This window comes from Lepisma saccharinum, chromosome 6 (genome assembly GCF_977018435.1).
Source record: "Lepisma saccharinum chromosome 6, izLepSacc3.1, whole genome shotgun sequence".
Classification (NCBI taxonomy): domain Eukaryota; kingdom Metazoa; phylum Arthropoda; class Insecta; order Zygentoma; family Lepismatidae; genus Lepisma; species Lepisma saccharinum.
The window spans coordinates 60,461,260-60,488,399 of NC_139234.1; the positions used below are offsets into that span (position 1 = coordinate 60,461,260).

Below are 27,140 nucleotides of genomic sequence, written 5' to 3' on the forward strand. Positions count from 1 at the left end.
CGTAAGTCCCAACTCCTAAGACATTAGCATGTGACTGTCATAATACCATGTTTTTTTCATTCGTATTCCCAATAACAGTTTTGTAATTGTATCCTATCATTTCTCGCAATCATGATTCTATTTATTAGTACCACGCGAATGTTATTAACACTATGAAAAGAGAACAGGCAATACCATTTATCGAATGACAGGAAAAAAAGATAATTAATAAAGTATGATATATATATATGTAATGCTATATAAAATTTGCTGTATAAATTTACTTTTTACAAACAATAAGTAAATAATTGAAGCATTAAATCTGAACATTCGTTAAATATGCGCCGGTAATTCTGAGGGAAATGTACACAGCAACTTCCTTATTGGTTCATTATTTTATTGGTAAGATGGCATTGAAAGAAGTTGGTCATCAATCCCAGGCCCGGATTTAGGGAAGCAACAGCCTCGGGGCTCCACTTGGAGAAAGAATGCTTCGAAAAGGTCACAAACGGGGGAAAATGAGATATTTTTTATATTCCAAAACCATAGGCGCAACCACGAATTTTTGTCTGGGGGGGAAGCAATACCAATACCAACAATAATAATAATTGTTAATAATAATAATATTATTATAACATTATTATTGTTATTATTGATTTAGTTTATTTTACTTTGCTTTTGTGCCACTTTTGGCTAATTTGCAAAGATAGGGATGAGTGATGATATGATGAAATTGATGAATGGACATTCATAAACATCCATTCCCAGGCCAGGATTCGAAACCGGGACCAACATTATTATTATTATTATTATTATTATTAGTAGTAGTAGTAGTAGTAGTAGTAGTAGTAGTAGTAGTAGTAGTAGTAGTAGTAGTAATAGTAATAGTGGTGGTGGTGGTAGTAGTAGTATCAAAGACGTTATTATCCTCGTAAATTATGCAAAAAGGGGGTAGAAGTTGATGCTGTAGCATTTGTGTTTGAACAAACGATTTGAATTATTTTTTCAACACGTTCAATTTCACATTAATAATGGAAAACAAGAACACAAACTATTTTTGAAAGACAGAAAATGCTTGATAAATGCATTCAAAATATAATTCTTTTTTTTACCTTCATATGTATAACTTTCATGCACGATATACGTTTCACATATATGCAACATGGAGCGACGTGGACACTAAATTGTGTACGTATTCAAAGTTTCTTTAATACATATTATATACAACATATATTATTTAAATACATTACACAAACAATTCATCCATTTCACAATAAACCAACAGCAAAAATTACATAAATTGTCTCTGAAATGTGCACGCTCCCTTTCCTCAAAACAATTATTCATGCATTTAAAAGAAAATCAATTAAGACAAGTCTTATTTCTCTGTCTGGCAATTTACAATGCATTCCAGTGAACAACGTGGCAGTGCGAGCAAAGCGAGCATGAAAATTTTGGGGTCTAATTTTTTTGCAGGCTGAAATCAATGTTGACTTAATAGGGCGTAAATACTTTCACGGGACGCCAATGCATTCTCTTTTACAAGTTTTGTGCCTCCCCGATGGTGTAGTGGTAACATCGTCGCCTTGTGATCAAGGGGTCCCGAGTTCGATACCCGGTGGAGGCACATGACACGGTGGTTCGGATCCTACTTTAAACTGTAGGTCCAGTCCCGATTAGTCTTACTGTGCGTAAATCAATCAATCAATTTGACATCTTCTTTTCATTCAGATCGTCTGGTGCCCAGGGGCGACTCCCACCGCCCCCTAGCTACGGTTCTGAACTTGATAAGACTAAGAAGGGCATTGCGGGCGAAGCGAACAAGAATATTTTAAGAAAAGTATTTTTATTTGCATAAAATTTGAAGTTGTGGGCGGTAATTGCCCCCTGCAGGTAAACTTGGCCGTCAATGTTTGCCCCCCAGAACTCATTTCCGTCCAAGGTTGGGGAGGATTCTTCCCCTGTGGTTGCGCCACTGCCCATAACTTGACCTGAAAGTTTTGATTTCACCTCCGGCCTGAGAGAGAAAGAGACAACAGCAGTTACGGAGAATTCATACCGAAACGACATGCGACAAAATAACGCAGGCTTGTGCGGTTTGCCATGTTACAGTATGAAACTGCTGCTGATTGACTCGTTCCCTCTTCCTTAATCTATTATTTTTCTCGCTCTCCTTTTTCTCTAAATGTTCTTTCTTTCTTTCTCTCTCTCTCTATCTCTCGTATTCTTTTCTCTTCTATTTCTAGGAGAGAGGAGAGAGAGAGAAGGACTGCGAGATAATCCTTCTGGAAGAAAGTGGAAGCAAACGAAAAATTAATGTTTTATATGGGTTTAATGAGACATGCATAGTAAAGACAAGCAATTTATTTTACAATGTTGCAAGGTGAAGGTTAAATTCTGTGTATTGCTACAGGCTATCTGCGTGACCAATACATCTAACTATATTTAAACCACCTAGCCAGTTAGAACAAGGACGTTCGGTTTTCAATAGGCAGTAGACTCCATCCCCAGCATATTTAAGTTATGTATGCAGAATTTTTTGTCTATATCGAGGAATCGCCATGAGTAGTGCGTTCGAAATATTCAGGTGAAATACATAGTTTTGAACATCGAATCGACGACAAACTGCAAGTTGTCGCTTGCGTGTCGCTCGGACTGGTCCGTTATCTCGAAACTGTTCATCGTGTCGCCTCAGTCTGTTGTTCGCGCGTGCTTCATGAATGCTTGCTTGTACACTGAAAGGGCCGTGTTGCTTGTCGCTCGTCATTTCGGTGTGAATCCCCCCCAGTCTCCCGTCGCTTCGATTGAAAACTCCCGACAAGAAAGCATTAACCGCTCATGCACGAACAACAGACCGAAGCAACAGACTGAACGCCATTCAGGTTTTGATTTGGTTTATTCCCTTTTCTGCCACTTTGGGCTAATCGTGACGATGAGGATGAGTGATGATATGATGAAATTGATGAAGGCACACACAAGGAACACCCATGCCGAAGCCAGCAGGGCCGAACTGGGACTGCCAAAAGGGCAGTGGCAATTTTCCTCAACAGGACGCCCAATGGTGAGCAGTTGGGGATTTTGCCCGGTGCCTCGGTGAGCCAGTCCGGCCCTGCAAGCCAGGATTCGAACCCGGGACCACTGGCGTATTAGAGCGTTGTGTTAACCACTCCGCCACTAAGATCGGCTCGAAAAAGTTCATTAATCATATTATTCCCGATCAAGCCTTTTGGTAGTAAACAAGTCGATCAGTTTCGTGTTTCTTCGACAACACCTGGCGTATTTCAATACGAGAAAGTACATATCAGAATTGGCGCCAGTCAATGCAATGTTTGCTCCATTCATAGTAACGACCTTCGAGACTCCTAATTACTTAATCGATTTCTTTGTCGATCGCGGGCGGCGAGAACTCGGTTTCCCCCAAGTCATCAGCTGATCAATTGAGATTCTAGGAACCGGACATGGATAGATTACGTCCCGGTTCGATTCTGATCAAACCGAATTGAGCCAACATAGTCTACTCCAGCAAAGATTGATAGATTGATTTGCTTTATTTTACTTCGCTTCTTGTGCCACTTTTGGCTAATTTGCGAAGATGGGGATGATGAGTAATGACATGATGAAATTGATGAACGGACACTCACAAACGTCCATGCCCAGGACAGGATTCGAACCCGGGACCCCTGGCCTCGTAGCGCAACGTAATAACTACTCCGCCACGGGGGCCGGCACTCTAGCAAAGAGAACTAAAAACAAAACACTCCCCTGGTGGTATCTCTTCAGTTGCAATACGCCAGGAGATTTTGAGTTTACAATTTTTGATAACACTAACGCATTTTGCTCATTAATTGTAGGATGTAAAATGCTTAAATATACTATACTATTAATTTGTATGAACGAATCTATGCATAATATAGGTTTCGAAACATCCTAGAGTTTCATTGATCAGTGTGACAGATATGAGTGCCTGTCAGTGTTTCCAAAAATAAAACAGAATATATTTTTTAAAAAATAAACTAAAATTGAAAACGGGCAAATGGGCCCCAATGCAATTAAATTCTTAAAGCATCTTGATCGCCGAAAAAAAAGAAGTAAAGGTTTTGTAATATTTTTGGAAGTGTTCAAGTTCCCTTTTTGTCTGGTTTTATCAGTGTGCTTTCGCTCTCTCTCTCTCTCTCTCTCTCTCTTTCTCTTTATTTCCCTACTACCTCCCCATACTCCTCTCTCTCTCTCTCTCTCTCTCACTCTGTTTTGTCTTTCTGTTTCCCATTTCTTTCTTTCTCTTCTCTGTTTTTCTCTTTACATCTTTCTTTCTCCTATTTTTCTTTCTCTTTTCTCTTCTTTCTATGTTTCTCATTCTTGTGTTCCTTTCTCTTACGGCTTTTCCCTTTCTATATCTCTGTTGTCGTTACCGTTTCTCTCTCCCCTCTCTCTCTCTCTCTCTTCATTTCTGTCTTTTTTCACACAACGTGTGTTCACTGTTGTGCTCAGCATTATTCTCCAAATCCTTGAGGTTTCTGAAACAAGAAAGTAAAATTGGCCGAAAACAGTACAATTTCCGGATGAACGAGAAAAGAAACATTAGCCAACATCATAATGTTGTTTCATTGAAGAAATCGCGGACAGCACAAGCTGCTTTCACTTGTTTGCGTCTTGCCAAGCGCAGCTGACGTGGATGCCTCCTGGCGGCGATCGTTGTATAAAATTGAACCTTCAAGCGAAGCTTCATTCGGGTTGCTTCGCGAGTGCTGTAGGCGTGTGCGTGTGTAGTGTTGCGGTTCTTTCAACGTCGAGAGGAGTCATGGCAACTCAAATTGGCAACTGCGTCGCGGTACATTCTAAAAAGATAACTCTATCCGAAGCTATCAGCTTGCAACCTCTTCAGCTCACGGATAACAGGAAACTGCAACAGGTAAGGGAAAGCGTGGAGGTGGAACTGTCATGTAGTAACTTGAGTTTAATTTAAGCATGTTCACCACAAGTTCTTGTAGTAAAATGTGTATTTTTTTTTACCATCGAAAGGCTGTCTAAATGGGTACCACCGTAGAATATATCTATCCAGTGTCCGATCTGTGCAAAATGAATAGGAAAGAGGCGGGATTATTTTTCAAAATTTGTTTACACATTTAGAATTACAGAGGTCAATTCAAATTGCCATTGTAACAGAGTATACTGTTTGAGACTGTATATTAAAACTCGCAGACCAAATTTGTAAAGCAGTTTTTTTGTGCAAGGCTACCCGATTTAGTCGGGACAGTGCTTTCTTTGTAAACCATATCCAGGTTTTCTGGACAAGGAGTTTATTCAGAATTTTGCATTCGGGGGGTGTACCAGCTAAAGTGGCTATAAATTTGATCATTTTTTAAAAAAAAATAGAGGGATGTCTAAATTTGGAGCGGTGTGCAGAAATCACTGATCTGAACCGAACGTTGATTGGATTGATTTGGTATTTTAAGTCCACTTTATGCACAGTAAGGCTAATCGGGACTGGACCTACAGTTTAAAGTGGGATTCGAACCACTATGTGCCTCCACCGGGAATCTAACTGAACCGGACGTATTGTTAGCACGCGTTCAAGCATGTTGATTTTCGTTATAAAATTCAATGCTAATATGTAACATTAAATTACTTGTTGGAACTTGCGAAAGAAATTGAACTAAATTCTGTTTCTCTGCCTAGAATGCCTCTGTTATAGAGCAATGCACTTTTCCAACATGCAATGTGAACATGTTGGTAAAGTGCTTGGTAGGCTATTGGTCAATTCAAGAGTTTCCTTATTTTTTTTATTTTTAAAAATTTACATAATTAACTTTACTCAAGACTGAACAAGCGAACATGTAGACGAATAGTCTAACAAGCATTTTAGGCTAAATATTGGTCATTCTACGTTGTCGATTGCATTCCGTCCTGCACACTGCTTTCGATAACGCTGCGATTGGTGTCAATTAAAGTCAACTGGCCGGCAAACTTATCAAGATAATGTTTTTGAACGATTTGACCTGGTGCACAATTATGAAACCAAGTTGCCTGACTTTTATGATAAGAAGTTCGACAAAGACAGACACGCATACAAGGCAAGTCGATTGAAGCGTATAAATTCCACTTGTCATACGTAAAGTTGGGAGGTAAGGATATGAATCAACTTTACTTGAAACTGTAAAATTGCTCTTTGAACACCTGTAGTTACCAAATTGGATAATCTTGTGTTAAACGTTGTTGGTGAAAGAAACTGTACAATGGTGTTTGTTTAGCGTATTTTGATGCGTTGCTTTTAACAAGAATTTTCCATAGCCTTAGAAAACGTAGATCCAATCGGGCTAGCGTAGTTTCCCATTCACGAATTATTTTTCCAATGCCTCAGACAGGGTATAATAATAAAAATAAATTAGAACGTTGTGATTAATATTGAGAAGCTTTGGCTTAAGAATATAAAAACTGTAAAATTCGTATTTTTATGGTTATTTTTGGTGTTGATTTAATACAGGAACAGCTAGGATGTAAAATTGCAATAGTACTTTCGAGCAAGAAGTTAACTATTTAGTACACTTTAAATAATTGCAATATAATGAAGCACATGCGAACAATGACGTCGGTTTTATTCATTGCAGTTTATCCTTTCTGCGATTGTTGGACCTATACATTACATCCCGTATATCAAAGAGGATGTTAAATGTTGGTTCATGGTAGTTTAGTAAACCTAAGTAGCGGGTTAAAAAATCTGTCTTGTAATATTTTGTAATCTCTCAGCATCACACATTTAATTTTTACAAGTCGTCCGCCTTGAGAATTACACGAGTAGCTACAGTGTTATACTACAGTGTTCGTTTGTCATGTCTGCGCCTTCAGGTTCATCGCGACAAGGGGGGTGAATGTTGAATTGGTGGAATAGACTAATTCGCAGAATTCGAACCTGCAAGACCTGGCTTTCGAGCGGTCGACGTTAATCACACTGTCACAGAGGATGGCTACAAATTGTAAGATTTTTACTCGTAGGTTACAAAGCCCAACGAAGGCATAGTCGATACCGAACTGATCTTGTTCCAATACACAGCAACTGCTGCCACTTCATGCTGTTTGCTTTTGCCCTTGCCATGGTAACAAATCTTTAACTTCGGAGTGGGGTGATACGCTTGCAACTTCGGAGTGGGGTGACACGCTTGCAACATGAGCATATACCAGCTTAGCGTTATCACCTTGTGAGAGCTACTATCAAGCTGTAAGCGGAATGTTCACTTTACATGTTCCCTCGTTCCGTCTGGAGTAAAATTAACTCCCGTACATTAAAAAAAAAAATAAACACAGATTTACACCAAAATTGCTACATCAAAGTATATAATGAAATATTGATATTTTCATGTATCAGTGTAACGATGTTGGGGCATAGGTGGTTGTCATTAAATACAAAACTTCGATTGAGAGCCTGGATTAACTTGACTGATATTTGTGAATATATAAAGCCGTAATAATTCGTAACACAATACGCGTACATACATTACACACTATGTAGAAAGCATTAGTCGCGTACAAATACGTATGAAATGCACTAAAGATTTTAAAATAAGACTCCCTACGGCGGCACGTTACTAAACAGAATTTGGAAACCAGGAATTCAGTCTTTTCTCATTTAGGTCCGGATTTAGATGGACTGGGGAGGAAGATGCAGGCCTGGCCCTCTATCAGCAGAGGTGCCCTCACTGGGTAAAGTTGCTTTGAAAAGGGTAACAGAATGAGATTTTAAATGCAAAACTATTTAAAATATTGGAAATAACTTGCCATCTGACATAAGTTGTGCATTTATCGGTTGCAAGTCATAAGGTTTTGTTAACCCTACACATCTACTGCCCTCATCAGTTTTTCAGTTGTAAAATTCAAGGTTATTAAAAAAATTTCAGTTCCCACATTCTCCACCAGAGCATGCAGTCGTTTATACGGCAATATTGTTGGTTTTGTGAAAGAGAGTGAAAAATCTTTTTCAGATCGTGGACCTCTGTTAGTTGGAAGGAATAATAAACATACTGGAATGAGCATGTCTACTGTATATAGCACTACTTTCATCTTTACATAATTTGTGTGAAATGTTGACAGATCGTTATCCCTAGTATCGTAAAGGCTACTTACCTTGCACGATATGATAACAGCAATTTCTTAAGAGAGCACTTGAATACACTTATCAATAGGTATAGATAGCGGTTAAGTCTTTTATTGTATTAAGAAATATGACTGCAAGGTTTAAATGCTTAAGTCACACGAGCGAATCGATTAGACTTGAAATTCATTCCAAATAGTTACAAATGTCATACCGCACGTAAGTTCAATATTGCTTGCCAACATGGGATATGAAATAATCGTAATGTAAAGTTCCAGTTCCTTACTATACTCTGTTATTCGCATTAACCGCAGCAATGTTACAAAGTTGTAGCTATTATTGTAAACTGTAGGATCTCTCTACATGCCTAAATGAACCTTATTGCACAAACGTGTCACAGCCGACCCAGTAACCGAACGCGTTAGATGATCTACTTTGGATCTCGCCATCGAAGTTCTGGGTCAGTGTCTTTGCCAGATTTTTTAAAGCCATTGATAAAACTTTTTTATACAATAACTATTTATTTGGGGGAGACTTTTCTAGTCGAACCATCAGATATGTGAATATCCAGAACAACTGCTTTCCTATATATTTTTAGATTTCGTACAGTTCGTGTATTGAACTGTACATTTTTATTAACTTCTATATACATTGTTCATGGAAAAGCTTTAAAAGTTAGGGATCAATTTGTCTTTAAGCTTTTTGTTTGACCTCTCACATAAAACTTTTTTTTTTAATTTTGAAAAATGTGGCACCATTAATTCTTTGGATTATATGGTGAGCTGTTATTAACAACAAAGATAAGAAGCTTTCTGGTTTTTGCAACATGAAATCAACTATGCAAATTTCCAGGGGGGGTGTACGGATCGGCTCGACACTCCCACCAACACCTGGGCATGGATGTTCTTTACGAATCTCCCTCAATCAATTTCATCTAATCATCGCCTATCCTCCTCGTCACGATTAGCCAAGAGCCGCAAAAAAGTAACTCTAAATAAGAAAAATACAAATCTATCGTACGCAGACAGTGTTAGTTTCTGAGCCTAGGGATGGTTCCATCAACAAGACGCAGACATACGGTGCTCGTATAAGACCACGAGGTCGATAACCTAGCTCGATCAGAGATTCGTCACATACCTTACTGTTCGTATAGACATTGCACATCAAATACCACAATGCAATTACTATTTGATATAAATACAGATAATTTTTTTCGAACTAAGTAGTATATATGTTCTTTTTCAGTACTTCAATATTTTCACGTAAGGAGGGATCTTAATGAAAAATATATGATCTGGTGTTTTGTACTGAAACATCTGCTATTCACCTCGCGAATTCAACGTCAATCCGGTCAAATACTTAGTATAAAATAAAAATATGGTGCTTCCAATCCAACAATACTCTGTTACTTTAAAGGCCTTTCTTACAAGGTTTTGATTTCAACTTTGACAGAACTGGAGGCATTATGGAAGTTAACGTTCATTAACAAACACACACTTTCACATACACACACGCAATACACGCACACAACAACTATTTCATTTTCCACAAGAAGGGACAAGGCGAAATATTGAATCGCATCAAGTTTGGCCAATGCGAAAACAAAAATCGTTTATAATTGCGGATCTGTTACTGCCCTTGTTTATGTGCGACACTGACCTTCCGAGTTGAAATAGGTCAAGGCCGCGAACGATTTGACGTCAGGAAAACGTGCCCCGGAGAAATACGGTTCGCTCTTGCATCGCTGTGTTGCCAGCTGTGCTCTGCAACTAAACTAGAAAGTGCTGTATTTGAAGAAAAAGAAATCCTCAGTTTTTAGCAAGTTGATTATTTACTGAAGCTCAAAATGGCGATGTTTTCTTAAATTTTGAATCCAGAAAACATTTCTACATATATTGTACTGTTCAAAGTAGCGACTGCGGTTGGGGACTGGCAACCTGTGTCGTATTTACCAACGCAGATGTAGAAGAAAAATCGATGCGCCATTTCTTCTCAACACGTGTCAGAACTTTCAGTCACACGACAGAATTGTGGCTGTTACAGATTAAAGAGTATCCCTCTTTACATCACAGCTCAAATAACTAATCATGAATGACGTAACAAAGCATAGGGACGCGACGGGGTGCTTGCGCGCCCCTTAATTTTCTTCCGCACCCCTACGTTCAACTGAAAACAATAACATTAATATGTAATATTATGTCGTCATATTGAGCGCCGAATGTTAGGTATTAAAGTAAGACAGTTATTATTGCATCCAACAGGCAAGCACTGAAAGAGGTGCCGATATACTGTACATCAGGGGCGCCGACTTGTCAAAATTATTGGTGGGGCCTCTGATCACTGAAATAAATTAATGAACGACTCACTCCCTCCCTTTTTTAAGTTTTGGTCTGTGTTCGGAATCTCGTAAAAGCCCATGAATTCCTCAAAATTTTCATTGACAGTTCGAATGCAGAATGTCAATTGTTCACATTCCCGACTTTTAATATCTGCTGCCACGGAGCGCAAAACAGATCTCCCTAATATAGCAACGATCTCGTTCTGAATGTCATGTGAGAGCCATTTGTAGCCGGAACGTCCCATCCACTCCTAGTTCATGCACATCGTCTTTTGAAACTCTTTAGTAAAAATGTTGACCAGGACCGGATTAAGACGAAATTGGGCCTGATGCTGCATGCCGTCGATTTTTTCTGTACAACTAACTTTCAAGGTGAAAAATTTACTACGTCGCACTTACCGAACAGTAATAAAGTGGCAACAATCGCCAAGATATTGCAAAAAACGCAGCTAAATTAAGTAACGCTGTGTCTAGGCGTCCGAAATTGGGGCTCCAAATTTCATTCTAAGATTTATTTTCAGGTTAATATAGTAAAAGAAAATTGTTCAGCTTTCGGAAAATTCTAGTCAGTTTTCATCTGGGCCTATTTCAGGAATGCGCCTAATGCTGCAGCATCAATAGCACCCACCTTAATCCAATCGGCCTTATGTTAACAATACTCATAATTATATACTTACAAGGGAGGTTATCTAAGTGTCCCCCTCCGATTTCCATGAAGCTTGGAAGGTGTATAGAGGAGGCCAAAGGAAGAAATGCGTGGTTTTTTTTTGTTTCGTCTAAAAAACTGTTTGAGGAGGCACCCCCCCCCCCTCAGATGTCAAGATGAGAACAAATTGAAGTGGGGATCTGACCCATGTGTTCCCCCTCCGATTTCCATGAAACTTGGCAGGTGTATAGAGGGGCCAAAGGAAGAAATACGTGTTTTTTGTTTCGGCTAAAAAACTGTTTGAGGAGGCAACCCCCCTCAAATGTCAAGATGAGAAGAAATTGATGTGGGGATCTGACCCCTGTGTCCCCCTCAGATTTCCATGAAACTTGGCATTTGTAAGAGGCTCCCAAAGGAAGAAATACGTGTTTTTTTTTTTGTTTTTGTTTTTTGTTTCAGCTAAACTGTTTTAGGGGTCAAAACACACCCTCAAATGTCAAGATGAGGAGAAATTGAAGTGGGCATCTGACCCCGAAACCACGTAAATCTGGCATAGGATGAACACGCACATATAATTGGAACACACACGGCACAGAACTGTAGGATTGTCGTTACCAAACGCAGTGCAATTGTAGAGAGATGCTGAATTCATAGACACCGTTGTTCCCGGATAGGCATGGGCATAACAATAGACGGACCAGAGCAGGGTAACGGAGCCGAAAAAAACAACAAAAAAACACTTATTTCATCCTTTGGGCCCCTCTATACACCTGCCTCGTTTCATGGAAATCGGAGGGGGACACTTAGATAACCTCCCTCGTGTGTTTTGCTGTCTCTGATCATAGCCCGCCCCCAAAGGTGATTGTTTAGCGGTCTCAGCCCCCCAGCGTTGATGGTCTAGATAGAACATTTCAAATGTGTATTTAAAGTTAAATTCTTGTGGCACAATTGAGAGTAAACTTTACAAGAGAAGCAAAGTAATGCATTAGATCCTCTTGAGCAAATCATTTGGGGGGGGCTCTGTCCCCACATCGTTAACATTGGGGAGGCTAGACTCCCCCCCGAAACCCCATGGAGTCTGTGTCTGTGCTGTGCATACTTTTCTGCACTGGCGGCAACCTCTATAAAAATCAGTGACCGTTTTTCTTTCTTTCGTCAGCATTGTGGTTTTTGATAATTGCCTATAGCTTAATGTGAGTTTTTTTCTTTTGTCTTTTTGCATTGTTAATAAACTTTTTATTTTCCACCTGCTTGTTCTTCCTCGCACTGGAGCAAGAATTTCAGCTGCTTCCAAGGTATCACCAGGTCGTACAAGGGAAATTATTTAATGCGAGTTGTAACATGAAGGGTAGTTTTCTTGTTAATACGTTGTATGTATTTGTTCGACGTAACATATCTAGTAACAAGAGGCCCAATGTTCACGAAGAAATTTTAAAGTTCGTTGTTGGCGATAGTGCGGCAGAAGGGATTTTAAAGATTACACAGTTGCTGTGCTCTTCGCGTTTTGTCTTGTGGCAGACGGAAGGTATAATGTACTATGTATTTTGCACCTCCATTGGTTAAATTGAAAAGGTTCAAAAATTGTGTTTTTAAGGGCAGGATGATTTTATTTTGTATTTCACTACATAGTTCAATAAGACTGCAACGTGTATCTGAATGTTTACACTGTATGACCACTTTCTTGGAGTAGAAGACTTAATACATTTCATAATGGACGTCCAGGGGGAGGTCAAGATGGGGAGGGGAGTACAGCATCCCTGGAAAATGAATGTCAATCTAAAGTTATAAATTTCACATATATATTTTAATTTCAGCCAGTAATTTATGTTAATCAGTGGCGGCGATTAGGGATGCTTTTCCCCTTCTGCTTTTTGCTATTTTCGCCCCCGCACTATGCTAAACCTTATCTACCAAGGGAAAGTAAACTATCCTTGCCCCCTCCCCAGTTTTAAAATATTGCATCCGTGTTTCATGTTTTCCTTATATTCAGAATTGCACCTCCTAAATTTCATTCCGCACCCCCTCAGCACCCCTAAATGAATAATAAAGAGAATCTTTCTCTGTGCCTTCCTCTTTTCTTTCTTTTTTCTCACTTTTCCCCTTCTATCTTTTCTACATTTCACCTTTTTTCCTCCCCCCCTTTCTCTTTTCTGTCCCACCTTCTTTTCCTTCTTTGTTCTCGCCTTCTCTTTTTTCTTGCTTGTCATCTTCTCTTTTACTATACATGTAAATTCAACTTGCGCAAACCTGCGAGCTGAAATTCAAATCCATAAGGCGGCATCAATTTCATGTAGCTTATTTTGTTAACTTTACTTAAATCTGTAAGTTAATTGTTACCCGAGTTGTCACTACCCATTGTCATGAGTAGACCTCGGATGTCAGCGTTTCGTTTAAAAATGCAACAACCGATGAAGTTTTATAGTGCCTGAAAAAACTATTTTGCTTGTTAGAACCTATTTTATGTTTTTGCACCTAAATCAAGCCTTTTTAAAGGGTTTTATATATATATTAAAGGTTTTACAGGATATTTGTCTGAGGCATTTGCTTTGTTTGGTCACGAAAAAATCCAAGGACGAGAGTGTTTTTGAAACTTACTGTGTAGATTTCCCTTCCTCAAAGTCAATGGTGAATTTTCAAAGCTCTAAACAAAGCAAATGACTGGTGCCACTGTTACATGTACAGTCCAAAGTGCAAACTTCCGATCTGTGTGGTCTCGCTCACTTTTGAGTCACTTCGGTGCTTTGTGGCATTGACGCCTTGCAAACTAGCATTTCAGCATTGAAGTTTGCACCACTGACTTATGTTTTTGTTGAGAGATTATTTTCAGCATATAAGATGATCCTCAGACAAAATTCCGGAGCTTGACTGTGGATAACATGAAAAAAGATTGTTGCCTAACTGCACGGCGAAGAGTGGATTTTAATAGCAAATTTCCAATGCTAATGTCTGCCATCGTCTTAGGGTTAGAAAACACACATAACGTTATGCAAGATGGTGCGTATTTCAGGATATAGATGTCCCATTTTCATTGCTGGTGACTATACCTAAGAGCATTTTTCAGGAATTTTGAACTATTTTAAGTTTTTTTGAACCCACTTCAAGGTTTTTGGAGCCGAACTTAAGATTTTTTAGGATTTTTAGGACCTATTTTATGGTTTTTCGAACCTATGTTAGGAACCTAAAAGCATAATTTTTAGAACCTAAAGAAATCCAAGGTTTAGTCATGGGAGAACCTTTTAAAAATCGAGACAGATATCTGTAAAATCGAGGCCGGAGGTAGTGTTTATTCTTGGTTTCTTCAGACACTTTGGTAACTGGCAATTTTGAAATCCAAAATTAAGTTATTTTTTCTTCAGACCTAGCGGACCATGTAATTGATACATAGACTATTCCTAACTGTGAAGCTTGGTTGTACAGGGATAAATGCAATTTGTCAAGGGTTCGTAGCGTCGGAACTAGGCTTCAAAGTCGAAAAAAAGTGCTGTTTACCATGATGACTTGCATACGCTATGTAACATAGACGAACCAAATTTCGCTCTTCCCCCACATTATAACTGTTCATATGTCATTTCTATCGTAAGAGTAACTGTTAGTTAGAATTCCCAAAAAGTAACTGTTACTTCCAAACGCTGCTATTCAGAGACGAGATCTTGTCTACTCTTACGATTGCCGATCCTCATGCTGGCAAGGGAAGTGTGGAGCGGGGAAGCGACCATTCCATCACGATAAGGAACTCGGCAGCCTGTAGAACGAGGTGCACGTACTACTTCCTCCCGCCGCGTCGCAACACTCGGCGCCACAGCTGTTGTCTGATTGGTCTGCGGCGTAATTCCCGCTCTCCACTCCCTTGCTTACATGAGGATCGGCCGCCGCATTTACAACACGAGACAAGTCGCCTGTTTAGAGATTACCGCGATAAATTATTCTGAATAGTCTTCAATTGAAAGATGGAATGTTAGTTAGATACCCCCTCTCTCGAGCGTTCTTAAACTGTCAGTTTATCAGTAGAAAAGTACTGTAGAAGACTAGTAGTCTAAATTCATTATCTAAATCTCGTGCAACAGTCGAGTTCGTTCTTTTTAAATTCTCCGTAATGCTGAAAGCCTTTCACTTGATGCAGATTACCTACTTGCTTCTTCGTTCGGACAGTCATTGTCATATCTTTTGTAAACAATCGTGATATCCTATGAAGATTATTATCTGTGGGTAGACTGGAATTTCCGTAACTAGCTGTAATCTTAGACTAATAAAAATGATTGAAAGTAACGTAATAAGGATCAGTAGATAAGATCCTCGTGGTTGGCCAGTTTGACGCTTTCTTGAGCGAGCCAAGTTGAATTAAAGGAACCAAGGCCATGTATTTCCATTTCGCCCGTCTGTTAACGTGACAATAGAAATAATTGCCTGAAATAAAGAAGTAACAACTTGTGCATATTGGAATTACTAACACTTTTCGTAAAAAAGTATTTGTTGTCTGGTAAAAGCTGCCCTATTTGGTCAGTGGTTATTGTATATTCTGTAAAATTGGCCGGAAACCTTAATCCAATGCAGGGGCGCCTGTTTGGAAAAATATTGGGTGTGCTCAAACACTTCAGTTATAAGCTCACCACCTCATGAATCATCCTTTCCATGTATCATAATAGTAATGCACGCCCAACAAAAATATATATATATTATTTACTGATTTCAGCAAGCAAGCAATCACGAATAGTAATAATACAATTATTGGGCGGGCTCAGGACCCAGCGCCACGGATCCAGTGCTAGGTACAGAACGTGTAGTAATTCACTAATCACGGTAGGCTAAATACAGCAACTTGTAGTGGAACCACAGGCAAAAGAACCTGCGCAGAACCGCGTGTCTTGTGCATCGTAATCGCGCAAGGAGGAGAAGGGTATTGTGGAGCAGGCTTTCTTATGGTCAGAGTTCAACGGATGGAGAAGATGCGCGAAGGCTTTTTACTGAAGGTTCTTTTTTGTTTGTGGTCGCTCTGTACCATTGGCGACCCAACAAGGAAAGAGTCTCCAGATCGACTAGTCTTTTATCCCAATATGCTTTTTTGTATGTTTTTTTAGGCATATTAAAATGACTGCCCCCTGCGCCATTTTTTTTCTGAGTACTGCACTGCAACTAAAACCAATAAGTAGATACTTTCGCAACTGAAGCAGTTTTTGGTTATAATATCCTTCGTAAGTGTGTTAAGGTTTCTGAATTATAGTCTTATTGAAGGTAAATCTGCATGAAATGTGAAATACTTTCAACCTCTCCTTGTAGGGACAACCCAGAGGCTTAGTTCGCAAACCGGTATAAGAATTCCCTATTATATTCTAAAATACCGGCCAGTTTGGTTTACCAGATAAAGCTGCGTAGTTCGAATTGTCGACTAAACTGGTTTCCCACCCCAAGAAAGGAATCAAAACGAAGTAGATCTGATTATGTAACTGCTGCCGCATGTCTGGAAGTGATAACATTGGTACAGGACATGGTGGCAAGGCCTTGAAAGTGGCAAGGCCGCGCTTTGCGTTCAGGAAGGTTAAAGAGCACTTGTATCGTCCGACCAATAATGTCGAGACTGTCTGATCAACATAAGGAAGGAGGAGAGGGTCGAAACGCGAACATACAAAGTAAGTTTACATTAGGAAATATCGCATGGCCCGAGGTTAGTTCATATTTGGTAGGAAGTGGCGCCAGCGTGGTGGAACGCGAATTGTTCAGATGGACACTTTATCTTTTCAGATACGCAGTTGTCATTCCACTTGGAAACACATAGGGGAAGGTGGGGGACTTTGCAACACTTTTCAGTTTAATTTTTTTTATTCAAAAACTGTAACAGTTGGAACAAGTTACAAATATGCTATGAAATGGTACATCTTTTGGCTACTTAAGAAACAAATATGATATTTTAATTTTGAACCTCAAGTGAGAAAAGTCTGTTAATTTAAAGCAGGTCGGAGTGTTGCTATGTGCCCCATGCATGGGGTAAGTTGCAACAGTGTTTGGGGTACGTTGCAACAGGGATTATGCGTTGTCTGAATGACACTATTTGCAATCAATGCACACATAATAAGGATTTCTCTCTGCGCACAGCCAATGGGACCACATTTTGCATTGTTTGCACTGCACCCAGTCTTCTTCTTCTTTGTAGGATTCTCCACACACTAAACAGTGATATTCTTTGCAAGAACTTTGGAATAATGTTTCCTTGCACGTAATTTTCTTCTTGCCCTTTTCCTTTGCTCTACTCTTCTTTGCATCTTCCAAAGCCTTCAGGTGTGTCTGTTAGAATGGCACTTCGTTTACGTTTACGATTCGTCGTTTTCCTGGGTTTAGCCTTTGGGTATGGACGAACATTTTCAGGAGAGAAGGAAACTTTAGATCTATTCACTACTGAAGACATTTGTGTGCCACTTGGACCCGGCATTTCAATTTGCGAAAGCAAATGTTCATTTTGAACATCACCTGAAGATGATTTAGTTGGCACTGACTGCATCGCACCTGGCAGTTAGGACTATGTCATCACTATCAGATACGGGAGGCCTACTATCTATCTGTTGTGCTGGATTTCGTCGATCTGAAACGAAACACGACGCAAAGTCGCTTTCTTGGAATACCTCAGAATTGAAGGGAAATATTCCTGTTTGAACAAAACCTGATGTTATGTTGGTAGGGGTAACTGTTTTCAGAAATGCTGTTTTAACTATCTGTGGTATGTCGTAGATTGTAAGAGTTTTTCCTGGATGATTCTTATGCCAAGAATCAATTGCTCGGCCACACACTTTCTTAAATGGACCAAAAACACTGACATCTAACGGTTGTAGTCGATGCGAACAGTGTGGAGGAAATGCCAAAAGGGTAATATTATTATTTTTGCATTCATCTAAAGCTTAGGATTCACCTGAGAAATGAAGTGTCGAATGAATTGGACAAACGTTTCCTCAATCATCCAACCTGAACCAGTAGCTGCTCCAATGCAGTCTGTTGGGCCATCTCGAATGAAATGGTCCCGAAAGTTCTTACGTGAAAATATTATCATTGGAGGTATAAAAGTCCCTTGAACACTAACTGCCACTGCAACTGTCACAAGTTCACCTCTTTCTGCACTGCTCACTATGCCAACCTGTTTTGTTCCTTTTTCGAGCTACAACCTTATTTTGTTTCATGACAGTTGTGACACCAGTTTCATCCATGTTCCAAATTCTTGAGGATGAATAATTGTTTCTGGACAGAACTTCGGAAACTTTGTCAAGAAACATGCGCACATTTTCTTTGTTGAAACTGGACATTCGTGCTAAAGAAGTTGATTCAGGCAAGCGCACCGAAATATCTTTGTTTCTCTGTAGGAATCCCCTGAACCATTCAATACCAGCCATTCCGTTTACAGACCACGATGAAGGAGCGCTTATATCAAACTTAACTGCACAGAGATTAGCCAATTTTCGCACTTCCTGTGGTGTTAATCCAAACATAATCTCACTGGAACGCTGCAAGTACATTTTGAAGATATTCTCTTCTTCCTCTGAAAACACTTTTCACGGTTTCGCATAACCACAACTTATGTTCTGTCCCTCATGAGGACCACTTTCTTGTAATTTCTTCTTTTGTATGTATCTTGAGAGGGTTGAATAATGAATGTTGAACTCTGCAGCCACTTGTCTTAAGCTGGCATTTTTGTCATCTTCGTGTTCCAGGACTAAATTTGCTGCTCTATCCATCACATCAGGCGGTGTAGTCCCCTTTTGGGTCTTCCTCTTGTAGTTCCACATTTTGCAGGCTACTTGAAACAATAGAAATAATAATAATAATAATAATAATACGGCAACAATTATACAGCAATTCGACAACAATAGTTTCGGTGGAAACATAAGAAGGAACAATTTTTTAGAAATAAATCTGAAAGACGAAAGAGACCATTTCAGAAAGCATAACAATATTAATGTTCCGTGCTGCTACTAGAAATTACATGCACATGATTATAAACAAAAATTCATTCACAATTTACGTATATATCTAGCACTACTAAGTGAAATATAGTGTTCTCTTGCCGTACTGACGTGCGTGTAATTTTGTATAACAATAAATAAGTGAAAATTCAAAATGTGTGTTGGTTACTGAATATAGAACTAAATATATGCGATCACATTTTTCTTTTACTTGAAAAGATTGTAAAATTAGTAAACAATAAACCGTATTTCGATTTATCACATTCGGGACAGTGAACAATTACATTCAACATCTTATTAAAGCGCTGGTCTGTCATGGGGCAGTTTGCAACATTGTGGGGTTAGTTGCAACATCTGTTGCAACTTGCCTCACCGACATGTTTGATTAAGAAAGCTATTCTTGGCTCCACAAAAATTGCATAACATAAAAAGCAATATCACTTTCCACACCTTCAATAAACATGCTTTCAATTGACCACATGTCGCATGCTGTGGTCATTTATAGGAATTGCGTATTAAAAATTGTAAGAGATTCTTAAAAATTACTCACCGTCCTCAAAATTCTTCTTTCTTCCTCCACTCTGACAACATCTGAAAAACTGGTGTAACGAACGGTTAATCAGAGACACCTACCAACGTGTGTTGGAACGACAGTAAGCGCAACGCAGTATAGCCATCCTACATAACAGAAAAAGCACTGTTGCAACGTGCCCATGTTGCAAAGTGCCCCACTTTCCCTACTACTCGTAACACTGAAGTAAAAAAAAATATATATAAATTATCGTAAATTTTATTTTCTAAAAATGTATAACTTTCTTCTGTATGTTGCATCCATATACTGTTTTGACTAAATCGGTTACTCAAAATAGTTCGACCTGAATTTCGTCAAAAGTGATAACTGGCATTTAGTAATTTTATTTCAGTGCTTTACATGTTCAAAAGTGAGAAATTAATGTAGCCATTTTTCGAGTAATATTTAGTCAAAACTGAAGAACTGCTTCTAGAGGTGGAAGTGAACTTTTTGAATAACTTTCATTATGATTTGAAGAATAACTTTTTTCAATTTTGAAATCAATATTGTCATTTTTAGAGTAACATTTAGTCCAAACTGAAGAATAACTGCTTCTCAAGCTTGATGTGCAGACATGACATTGCAAATTCGTATTAGCTTTATTTCAAATTAACCACACATGGCTGGCTGTTTTTGGATTTAAAAGCGTAGTAACAAAGGGCGTCAGCGGGGGAGGGGGGGGCATGCCCTCTGAGACTGGAAAAAATATGTAATGTGTAATTCGATTAGTGAAATTGCAGCGATATTTTTATTGGAATTAATATTGTTTTCTGCAAATCACAAGCAGTCAGTTACAGCAATTAATTGTCATGTCCAATAACACGAGAGAACGTTTTCGCAAGAGACGTTAGGGTGACTGCCCTAACTACGGTTGCCCGGGACCAAAAATTCTTGTTTGTGACCGGGTTGCAAGGAAATCCTGACGTACAGAACTGAAAAAGAATTCCAAATTTCCTGACCAGGTTGGGAAATTTTCGAAATTTCCAGATGCGGAGAAAATCCCAAATTGTACACAGTATTTCTCAGTGATTCTTTTTTCACTTATAAAACTTAATTTCAATAAATTTCACACACTTATAGAGCAGATAAGTAGAATCCACTACAGATCTGACCTAACAATAGACCCGTTAATTGACATTAATGGCTTTATTCATTTTCGAGGGGTGACGCTATTGTTAATTAATCTAGCGCCACGTGTCGTGGGTGGAGGAGGAGATGAGTCATCGATGACTCATGCACACGTGTGAGTTTGGAATTATTGGTTTTCCATTAGTGCACAAAAGATACTATTATGTATTCCGTTTTTACCCTAACCTAACACTATTGTTGTATTTTATTAATGCGTTTCTGCCGGATATGAGTCATGGGTGCTTTATACAGACGTGGGAACTTGGAATTAATGGTTTTTCCATTAATGTACAAAAGACACTTTCGGACTATTCTAAGGCGTCACGTCCGGCCATTTTGGCGTCGGTGGTGAGTCATATTTGGTATAATTAAGGATCCGGATTTACCCGTATTCAACCGGTGCCGACGCGTTCGATCGGAGGTAGAAGATATTATAACACATGTTCGCTTTAAAGGCGAAGAAATTGAACGATGTATCCTATATGAAAACGAAGTATGCGAGCGGAAGATATGTTATTAATATTAACCTGTTACTGAAGAACCTGTTATGAGTTTGCATTCATCGTCTCCCCAATCCGCGAGCGTTCATTGATGCACGAGGGGAAAGAAAGGTTCTCCATTGTTAGCTTCCCCATCGCTCGGACTTCTTCCGGAGTTGAATGGAAGCCTGGGCCCGCCAATTCTTTTACACGCGTGTATTGATTTTCTTTGAGGTTCCAATTTTATTTGGTGGAAGTAATATACGCGTTCTTTTTTCTTCCGCCTTTTGTAACATTGCAAAGATTATTTAACCTAAAGCGTAAGTAATTTGGCTGAACTAGGAACAATCAGTTCCAGTATCTTCAGGTTAAAGTGGATGCGATCCACTATTTGCCCTTATTTCGGGGTTGCGAACCACGGACCATTTGATTATTGCCTTATAAACATCAGGATTCACGTAAAATTGACCAGATGTTTTTACTGTTAGGGACAATATTTCGCATTTTTTGTGTATTTTTACTCAGAAAACGCTATTTGAACGATTCAAGCAAGAGTTCGCATGGCAATTTAGACACACAAACTGTGTTTCTTCAACTTTAGTTGAAGTTTAGGTTTATTTTTTACTCTAATATCACAATTTCTTCTATTCAGGCAACATTTTTTATTAAATTTTGGACTCACAAAGACATTTTTCAACTTTTAACTTGTTATTTTAAAAGTTTATTTCCATTTTTTACTCTAATATCACAATTTCTTCTATTCAGGCAACATTTTTAATTAAATTTTGGACTCACAAAGACATTTTTCAACTTTTAACTTGCTATTTTAAAAGTTTATTTCCATTTTTTACTCTAATATCACAATTTCATCTATTCTTGCAGAAGTGTTTATTGCAATTTTGACTTGCAAAGATAATTTTTTCAACTTGTTTTATTAATTTTTCTATTTATTGCCTTTTGTGTCTTATATTTTTTAATTCTTAACTTTGAGTATTGTTCTTTATTTAAAAAATTTCTCTAATCTCTAAGGAAGAAGTACTTTTAAGTAAAACTTTATCCACAAACTTTATTATTACTATTATTATTAGTATTATTACTATTGTTGGTGGTTTTATTTTGATGTAGTTGTTGAATTTTGTTGTTGTTGTTGTTAGGCTTTATTGACTTCCACTACGGTATTTTTGGTTTGCTTCGTAGGAAAGTTTGTTTATTTTAGAGTTTCCTAGGTATTTTCTTACTGTTAGGGTAGGTAAAGTTTCCTAAATATATGAGTAGGGTTCCATATATTCTTGTTCTTGCATGTTTTTCATATGATGTGATCACCACAACTCTCCAAGTGCTTTTACTGCATGTTTCCATTTTTATTGAGGCTTAGTGATTCCTAGAGCCACTTTATGCATGAGAGAAAGCTTGAAAATTTTGATCTCAGATAGCCGTCAACCTTATGTCAGAGTATTTTCGAGTATATTTTAGTCTTATTATGGCCCACTAGAATATCACGGCTTGCTTATTTTTTTAAGTATGTTGCGCAGTTATTGTATTTTTGCTTTTGCTTTCTAGATAAACTGTATGAAATGTTTAATATTTGTACTTTTTCTCGCACTTATAAGAGGCCAAACTTTTACTGTAACTAAAATTATTATGTCTCTAGGCACTGAAACCCCTTTACCAAGAGTACTCTAACTGAATGTTTATTAATATTGTTTTTTTCATCCCTTAAATATAACTACTTAACAATATAATGACAAATCACAGGACAAGATGATGTTAGCAGATGACTACGTGGCTCTTAAGTCCACCTGCCAAACTTTTCTTACCATGCTATTTACCCTTATAGTCTTTTATTCGGGGCACGTTTCAAGTACTATTGACTTTTTGAGTGTTTGATTAACATCTGGGGTTATTTGTATCTGTTATGCTGTATTATTTGAGGCTTCTTTTTTTATTCTACAATCACTATATGTCCATGAGAACTAAATTCCACTGACTGAAGCTTAAAGCTTAGGCTCTGCAGCATGTTGAATGGTTAAGCACTGGTCAATATGAATTTTACAGAGGCTAGTAGGAGGCATAGGAACACACGCCAGAGCCTTATTAGCGTGCAAGAAACACTTTCAGGGAGTACTACGAGGAAAAGAAGTTGATTTTTTGAGTGCTTTACCAGTTACACAGCCAATATTTGTTATTTCAAGTAACTACAGGTACCAAAACATTTTACAGCCCAACACTAACTAGACTTCAATTTATACTTTATTAGGTGCTAAATGTAGCAAGAACACTGATTGTACATACTTTTGAGAATCCAACTATTTCAGGATTTTTTCTATGTAAGCATATTTTTATTGATTACTAACTTTAACAGACCAATCAGGAAGACGCCAAAATTCACTAAACTTAGTACTATAGTGTAGGTGATTGCATGAAAAGTAGAAATTATAACAACCACAAGATTTCGCTTTTTTGCTTTTGTGACTAATCGTGACGCTGAGGATGAATGGATGGCCAAAAATCTTAAGGACTGGATGTATTTTACCACTACAGACGCCTATGTAGAAACACTAGGTTATACTGTACTGTTTCTTAAATATTTCGTATTTGGCACGCTTATCAAGTTACACTTATATCCATTTCAGGACAAATATTGCTAAAACTCTCAAATTTACTGTGTACAAGTTGATATTTCTGCTATCAGAGGAATTAACAACCCTATTTTACAAACAAATGGTATTGTTTACACTTTATTTACTTCAATCTGAGACTAATATTTTACAGTAATTGAATCATTCAGCCCTAGTCAATACTTTACTGCATCAGAAAGTTTGTTATTAATCTAATAAGTATGCTATTTTGTGCTATTCTAACGCAAACGTTGTTTAATTCACTGGTTATAATGCAAACTTTTGCACAAATTCGATATATTCACTACCTTCAAACCAAACAATTGTACTTATTTAGCGCATTTCATTTATATTTCTTGTAATTAACTTATGTTTCTTATAATTAACAAACTAAACTAATTACTTTGGCATGTTAAAAACCTTATTTTTTACTATTTCCTATTCTATCAGGTTCTATATTGCTGTTTTTATCAATTTATGTAAGACCACACTCTAGTAAATGCACATATATTCTCTTTTATACACACGCACGCACGCTGCACACACACACACACACACACGCACGCACACGCACACACACACACACACATATATTTACACACACACACACACACACACATATATATTTACACACACACACACACACACACACACATATATATTTACACACACACACACACACACACACATATATTTACACACACACACACACACACATATATTTACACACACACACACACACACATATATTTACACACTTATACGAACATATATCTGACGTTTTTCAATATTTTGCTATGAAGTTTGCATACACGCTATTCAAACAAGGGCAGGCAATGTAGTATTTATGAGTATTAGTAATCCCAAAGTGGTGTTTTTGGTGTCCAAGTTCAGATGAGAGTCTGCTATGTGCCTTTTGCAGGGGATTGCATGTGAAGTGTATGCATATTGAGCATTATTGCGTGTGTAGGCTTCCAAGTTTTGCTGTTATTTTCCTATAATTCTGCGAGACTGTAGAGAGTTCTCCCTTTTCATCCAGTTTTCTTTCATTGATTGGATACTTTTTGGGAACTTAGCAGTTTTTTATGTTATGAAGCAGATTGTTGTAGAATATTTTGCATGGTCTTTTGTGATATTGAGTGGGTGCTGTAATGGTAGTAAGTATCTTTCCTTTTTGTGTTGATGTTCTTGTGTAGGTTTCCTATTTTCTGTCAAGTTGCAGTACTTAGAATAATCGCTACTGTCTTATTGATCTACGAAGCTCCTTTGAATAATCATTTGCATGTGACCCTATACTCCACGCTGTACTTTGTTCTGGGAGCTATCTTTTGAAGCCTTGGCATTCTGCTAGTACAGTATTATTATCGTAGAGGTAAATTAGTTCGTGAAAATATGTATTTTTCTGATTAACTATAGTCGCTTAGTTGTTCTAGCAGGTATAAGTAGTTACTGCTGATGTTGTTAATTTTCTATTCGCAGGGGCTATGTATGATGTAGCGTATTTGTGTTGGCTGTCCCTTTTATTCCTATGTTGTTGAGTTTCTCCATAAGCATGTCCTGTTTTACTCTATTCTATGCCTTGTTGCTGCTAGATATCTGAGGTAAGTTGCTGGTTCATATCTGAGTTAGCTTGTTTGACTATCTATTATTTTTGCTATGGCTGTGGCTATTGATGTCCCTTTCTGAATTCCATGTTGGTTTCTGTTTATCCTTGTTGCTGCTTGTTATCTGAGTTAGGTTGTTTGACTTCAGGACTATCCTTTTTTAACTTTATCGTTGGTTGCTTTTTTTGTTTATTTCCTTATTTGTTTTTATTTGTTTACTGAATCTATTTGTTTTGTGTCTTGTAATATTATTTACTATAGTAACAAAATTATTTTCCTTCCATCCCACATTCATTATTCTGAGCAACAGAACTTCTCCTTCTTTCCCATATATTTGATTATTTCTGGTGTAAAAGTACAATTTTTTCAAAGTGAATGTTTTAAAAGTACAATTTTTTCAAAGTTAATGTTTTAAAAGTACAATTTTTTCAAAGTGAATGTTTTAAAAGTACAATTTTTTCAAAGTGAATGTTTTAAAAGTACAATTTTTACATAGTTAATGTTTTAAAAGTACAATTTTTTCAAAGTGAATGTTTTAAAAGTACAATTTTTTCAAAGTTAATGTTTTAAAAGTACAATTTTTTCAAAGTGAATGTTTTAAAAGTACAATTTTTTCAAAGTTAATAATTTAAAAGTACAATTTTTTCAAAGTGAATGTTTTAAAAATACTATTCTTTCAAAGTTAATAATTTAAGAGTACAATTCTTCTGCTATTTGAACTTTTGTACAATTTTGTTATTGTTGTTAAAATAAATGTTAGTTGATATAAAATTACAGTAAATTTTCATGAATTTATATATTAAATTTCAAAATAGTGTTACTTGCTGAAGATAGCGGACAAAATAAATTAAACTTTGACAAATACTGAACAAGAAATATACAAGTATGTTGATAAATATCAATTTTTAAAAATAATTTTGTTACTATAGTAAATAATATTACAAGACACAAAACAAATAGATTCAGTAAACAAATAAAAACAAATAAGGAAATAAACAAAAAAAGCAATCAACGAAAAAGTTAAAAAAGGATAGTCCTGAAGTCAAACAACCTAACTCAGATAACAAGCCGCAACAAGGATAAACAGAAACCAACATGGAATTCAGAAAGGGACATCAATAGCCACAGCCATAGCAAAAATAATAGGTAGTCAAACAAGCTAACTCAGATATGAACCAGCAACTTACCTCAGATATCTAGCAGCAACAAGGCATAGAATAGAGTAAAACAGGACATGCTTATGGAGAAACTCAACAACATAGGAATAAAAGGGACAGCCAACACAAATACGCTACATCATACATAGCCCCTGCGAATAGAAAATTAACAACATCAGCAGTAACTACTTATACCTGCTAGAACAACTAAGCGACTATAGTTAATCAGAAAAATACATATTTTCACGAACTAATTTACCTCTACGATAATAATACTGTACTAGCAGAATGCCAAGGCTTCAAAAGATAGCTCCCAGAACAAAGTACAGCGTGGAGTATAGGGTCACATGCAAATGATTATTCAAAGGAGCTTCGTAGATCAATAAGACAGTAGCGATTATTCTAAGTACTGCAACTTGACAGAAAATAGGAAACCTACACAAGAACATCAACACAAAAAGGAAAGATACTTACTACCATTACAGCACCCACTCAATATCACAAAAGACCATGCAAAATATTCTACAACAATCTGCTTCATAACATAAAAAACTGCTAAGTTCCCTACTGCAACTTGACCGAAAATAGGAAACCTAC

The 27,140-nt window shown here is 37.6% G+C and overlaps 1 protein-coding gene across 1 annotated transcript in view; it reads left to right on the forward strand.

The window, feature by feature from the left end:
* The first annotated feature begins 4,689 nt into the window (after positions 1 to 4,689).
* LOC145988809 (hexokinase-2-like) overlaps positions 4,690 to 27,140 on the forward strand; it is a 68,121-nt gene continuing 45,670 nt past the window's right edge. The window contains exon 1 of the mRNA XM_083124008.1: positions 4,690 to 4,888. Within this exon, the coding sequence (XP_082980134.1) occupies positions 4,778 to 4,888 (111 nt within the window). The 5' untranslated portion in view covers positions 4,690 to 4,777. The remainder of the gene's footprint in view (positions 4,889 to 27,140) is intronic.